General features: G+C 59.7%; 1 protein-coding gene across 10 annotated transcripts in view; it reads left to right on the forward strand.

Annotated features, from left to right (window-relative positions):
- The window catches only part of TCF3 (transcription factor 3), a 48,425-nt gene that overhangs the window by 39,345 nt on the left and 3,617 nt on the right, over window positions 1-5,463 (forward strand). For 5 of the 10 annotated variants that reach the window (XR_001820564.2, XR_001820565.2, XM_037733438.1 and 2 more), the window contains exons 17-18: window positions 2,819-2,957; window positions 3,124-3,359. Coding sequence is in view for 5 of the 10 variants with exons in the window: in XM_037733438.1 (XP_037589366.1) it covers window positions 2,819-2,957; window positions 3,124-3,359 (375 nt within the window). In the remaining 5 variants the exon portion in view is untranslated. Of the gene's footprint in view, window positions 1-2,818; window positions 3,360-5,463 lie in introns of all 10 variants that reach the window. The other 5 variants (XR_001820566.2, XR_005197687.1, XM_017514399.2 and 2 more) reach the window with 3 other exon arrangements.

Below are 5,463 nucleotides of genomic sequence, written 5' to 3' on the forward strand. Positions count from 1 at the left end.
GGGAGAGGGAGGAGGAGGGGGAGAGGGAGAGAGGAGGAGAGAGAGAGGGAGGAGGTGGAGCGAGAGAGGAATCTCCCACATATACAAAGCGGAGAGGGGAGGTCTGCAGGGCCATGTGGGCTGCCGGGAGGACTCAGGCTTCGATGGCGAGGGAGGCAGGAGTCATGGAGGCTGTGGCGAGGAGGGATGGTACCTGACCCAGGTGTTCACAGACACCCTCTGGTGGCTGCTTGGAGGACAGACCATGAGTGGCACTCTGGGTCTGGGGCAGAGGCCACAGGGCTGGTCCAGGGTTCCTGGAGGGTGAGCAGTGGCTGGGCTCTGTGCTCCTGAAGGTGCAGCCCGCAGGGTTTGTGACTGGAGGGTGAGAGGAGGCAGGGCGGCCCTGGCATTTCTGGCCCGAGCTGTGGGTAGCTCTGGGGCTGGGAACCCCGTAAGGAAGGGGACAAAGGAACGGGTTCGGGGCAGATCTGCCTGGGCCTGGGGATGGTCAGCATCTGACACCCCTGAGACGCCCAGGAGGAGGCGGGGTTGCTGTGGGCCCTTTCCCAGCCCCGTCCCTCCACCACACCAGGAATCTCTCCTACCTTCCGAAACTCAGCGTTTCCAGGGACCTTGATTTTTATCATTGCAGCAGGTCTGCCCCAGGGGACACCGGGTGATGCCTGGGGACATCTGTGGTTGTCAGGGCTGGGGGTGCTCCCAGCACGGAGTGGGTGCGGGCCAGCAATGCTGCTCAGCGCCCAGGACGGCCCCACCCCAGAGAAGGGTCCGGGCTCACAGGTCGGCGGTGCCTAGGAGAATCCCACCCCAGAGAAGGGTCCGGGCCCACGGGTCGGCAGTGCCCAGGACGACCTCTCCCCAGAGAAGTGTCCAGGCTCGGAGGTTGGCAGTGCCCATGACAGCCCTGGGCTTAGTCTTATACCCACAGGTTCTCATTTCCTTCCCGTCCTTCATGTGCTGAGGCTTGGGCTGGTCCTGGTGGCTGACGCTGGCCGATTGCACCAGAGTTCCCTGGTGGGGGGCAGGCGCATTTCTGAGGCTCCCCCTCAGGGTGTGGGGGTCTAGGGGCATGGGAGCTGGTTTGCTCCATGTGAGCCCCGACTCCCCAAGCCCTGGATTTGGAGATGGCCCAGGCCTTTGCCTGCTGAACGCAGAGTGGCTGCTTTCTTTTGGGGCAGCTGTGTGCCTTGAAGCCACGAAAGCTTTCACTGTTACGAAGTTCACGAACGCAGTGTCCGACTGGCGTGTTTTTTACACCTTGCTTTGCTGGCTCACGTTGCATGTGGGGCACGTGTGTGGTGTGAGCGAGGGGTTCCCATTGGGAGCGCACTGTTGTCCCCAACCTGGGTGTGGGGCACTAGAACATGCCAACATGATGCTTTCCTGCTGACCTGCTGATCAAGGGCGGGATACACGTGCTGTCACCTTGGAGGACAGGCTCATGAATAGTTTTCCAAAACAGCTGTACCAGCTTCTCCTCCAACAGGCAAGATTTTGAATGTTCAGGCCTCTCCACTTTGCCCGCTGAGTGGGTATGAAAGGGTAGTGCATTGCAGCCCTCATTTGCATTTCCTTAATTTCCTGATGCGCTGCAGTGGACTTCCACGTGTTTCTGGCCACGTGGTTCCCCTCTTGACGAGATGCCTGTTTGGATACCTTGCTTATTTTTCTACTGAGGTACTTTATTTCTGTCCTTTTTCATTGATTTGTCAGAGTTCTTTGTATATGTGGGAGATCGCTCCCTTGCTGGCGACGTCTGTGGTGGATGTCTTGTCTTCTGTGGCAGAGCCTTTTGTTTTCCTGGTGTTTTTGCTAATCAGAACTCTCAATTTTCATGTAGTTGAGCTTATTGATTTTGGGTTTTTCTTTTTTACTTATTTTATTTAGGGTTTTTCTGAGACGGGGTCTCACCCTCTCACACAGAGTGCAGGGGCGTGATCACAGCTCACCGTAGCCTTGATCCATGGCCTCAAATTATCCTCCCACCTCAGCCTCCCAAAGTGCTGGGATTACAGGCCTGAATCAGTCACTGTGTCTGTCCTGTGTTCTTTTAAAAACAGTTCTTTGGGTATATGCTTGGACAGCACATGTACTAAAATGAGATGATCAATTAGCATAGCATTTGCACAAAGATGACATGAAAATTCCTGAAGTGTTTTTTTTTTTTTTTTTTTTTTTTTTTTTTGAGACAGAGTCTCACTCTGTTGCCCAGGCTAGAGCTCAGTGACGCAACGTCGGCTCACTGCAACCTTCGCCTCCTGGGTTCAAGCAATTCTCCTGCCTCAGCCTACCGAGTATCCAGGATTACAGGCGTGCACCACCACGCCCAGCTAATTTTTTTGTATTTTTAGTAGAGACAGGGTTTCACCGTGTTGGCCAGGATGGTCTTGATCTCCCGACCTTGTGATCTGCCTGCCTTGGCCTCCCAAAGTGCTGGGATTACAGGCATGAGCCACTGCACCTGGCTGTGTTCCATATTTTTAAGTCAGTGATTTAAACAGTCTTCTTCCCCAGAAAAGAGTTCTTTTAGTATTTTAGTAGGTTCCTGCCCGAGTTGCCACAGAATTTCTGCACTTTCTTCCAAAGATGGTACAGCTCTTTCCCTTTTACCTTCTGATCCTTAGTTTGTCTGGTATTGGTAAGGACACTAGGTGTGAGGTAGGGATCCAGTTCTGTTTGTTGGTTTTCTGTTTCTATTTTTGGCAAAGACCTGGTTTTTCCAGGAGGGCCCAAGCCCCTCACCACAGGAGGACAAAGAGATGTGTCAGGTGGCCTTGGAGACCGATATCAGCCCCTGACCCCTGGCCTGTTGCAGGGCTAGGGCGAGCAGGTGCCACAGCAGCTGCCGCCGGCGAAATCAAGCGGGAGGAGAAGGAGGACGAGGAGAATACCTTGGCAGCTGACCACTCGGAGGAGGAGAAGAAGGAGCTGAAGGCCCCCCGTGCCCGGACCAGGTGCCAGCCCCCACCTCGACCCTTCCCACCCCCAGCCCGTCAGGACGCACACGCACACAGGCCACACGCACACCGCACCCACACCGGGAGGCCATCGGCGGGCCCCACGCCCGTCCCCCAACCTCACTGTCTCCCTCTGGCCCCCTCCCGGCGCCCTCCCCCGTAGCCCAGACGAGGACGAGGACGACCTTCTCCCCCCAGAGCAGAAGGCCGAGCGGGAGAAGGAGCGCCGGGTGGCCAATAATGCCCGGGAGCGGCTGCGGGTCCGTGACATCAACGAGGCCTTTAAGGAGCTGGGGCGCATGTGCCAGCTGCACCTCAACAGCGAGAAGCCCCAGACCAAACTGCTCATCCTGCACCAGGCCGTCTCGGTCATCCTGAACTTGGAGCAGCAAGTGCGAGGTCAGTGGGGGCGCGGGCCACCAGCGTCCCCGCAGTGCCACCCTCCCTCGTGTTCCTGCCCTCGCTCTCCTTCCCCACCTGCCTTCCCTCTGCAGCAGCAGCCCCTTGCAGTGACTGTGCCCCTCACTCACCCTGACCTCACTGCAGTGACTGCCCCCTCCTGACTGCCCACCCTCCTGTTTGCTGGCGTCAGCATCCCCTTTGCAGTGGGAGGACTGGACTGTCTCCGGACCTCTAAGCCCTCAGGCCAGGGCTCCGTGGCTTGGAACTGCACCCCCACCCCAGGGGCTCCCACCCGCCCTGTTCCCCTTCCTGGGAAGCCCAGAGCCTGGCTCACAGGGGTCGGTGTCCCCACAGCCCAGAGACAGGAGCTGGTGTGCAAACCAGCCTGGCTCCTTCCCCTCAAGCAGATGCCACCCAGGGCCACATGAGCCTGTCCCCTTCCTCCGACTCACTTTCCTAGTCTGCGGGTGGGTGTTCATCACCCCCATTTCCCAGGGCCGGGGGATGAAGGATCGAGACAGACCTGCCCCGCCCCCAGATGTGAGCTGACTCCCTCCCCTGCTGGCGGCTGCTTCCTTACCTCCTTCCTGTCTTCACCTGCACCCCGTTAACCCTTTCTCTCCTGCAGCACTGTTGCTGGGACTGGAGCCAGAGCCCTGGCCCGGCCAACCCGCTGTCCCCTCCGCTCTAAGGTTTCCGAGTTTGCAGCCGTGTGTGTGGCCCACCTCTGCTGTCTGCCCTCCGCTCCCCCCTCCACCCCGCCTGCCCGTCCCTCTGCTTCCTGTGGCAGCCCCTCCTCACCTCGCACTTGCTGCCCGAGCACAGGAGCGGCCGGGCTGCAGCCTCAGGGCCTTTCCTCCCCCAAAGCCCCCATCAGGGCTTGCGGGAAGAAACCGACCCGGGACGCACGCAGCCCCCGGCCCTCACTGTCAGTTTGGTCTGTGCGCTTGTCCTGGGCTCCAGGGGCCGTCCCCGCCACCTGGAGGGATCCCCTCAGGCCACAAAGGCAGGCTGGGCAGGCAGGTGGGTGAGGCAGCCCCCCAGGGAAGGGCAGGGCACCAGTCATGCCGGGCACCAGGATAGGCCTTCACCCATTTCATCACCACAGCCCAGAGCAGTGGGTGCCCTGATGGGGACCGGCATCCATTCTACCGAATAGGCGCCGGAGAACAGAGCCAGGTTACCTGTGCAGGGCCACGCAGTACGTAGGCCTGGCCCAAGACCTGTCCCTGAAGCAGCTCGCCGGCTCCATGCGGCTTGGGGTAGGAGGCTCGGCCCTGGGCCTGGCACAGAGCAGGCACTGGGAACCTGAGAGCTGCCACTGCGACCATCCACGGTGGCGGTGATGACAGGGGTCCCGGGGCCCTAGGGAGCCAGCGCTCCCAGCCAGGGCAGGTGCCATAGGTGGGGCTCACCTTGGGGCAGCCAGAGTTCACTTTGGAGGGGGTGTGGGGGTCTCAGGATGGGAGCTGGTTTGCTCCATGTGATCCTGACTCTCGAGTCCTGGACTCCTCATGCCCGGGTTTTGGGGGTGGCCCAGGCCTTTGCCTGGTCAGCCTGTGCCTTCAAGGACTCCTCTGTCCACAGTGGGTCTGGCCAGGCCTAGCTGTCCATCACCCCGCAAGCTGCTGCTCAGAGAGGGAAGGTCATGATCTTGAGAAGGATGAATAGAGAGGAGTATGCACTGGGCGGCCCCTGCAGCCCAGCCCTGCCCGGGGCCCACAGAGCGAACAGGGTCAAGGGAGAACCAGCTACCCTGCCAGTTCTCAGATGCGGAAGCAGGGTCCTGCCTCCCTCCACACAAACGTCCTGGGAGCAGTCAGACCTTGGTCCTTCTTGGATGTGACCACATCCATAGCCTCTCCTACAGCTGAGGGCACGTGCACCGGGCCAGCCACTCACACACACACAGGCTCTGCTGCTTTCCAGGGAGCACATCCCCTGCGCACAGAGGAGCACATTTTCATGGATGTGAAGCAGGTGCATCAGCATGTGCACCTGCACCGCTGCCCGTACCAGCACCGTCCGTGCACCCAAATTACTGCCCACACCGGCACCGTCCGTGCACCCAAATTACTGCCCACACCGGCACCGTCCGTGC

The sequence above is a fragment of the Cebus imitator genome, unplaced genomic scaffold (genome assembly GCF_001604975.1).
Source record: "Cebus imitator isolate Cc_AM_T3 unplaced genomic scaffold, Cebus_imitator-1.0 Scaffold524, whole genome shotgun sequence".
Classification (NCBI taxonomy): Eukaryota; Metazoa; Chordata; class Mammalia; order Primates; family Cebidae; genus Cebus; species Cebus imitator.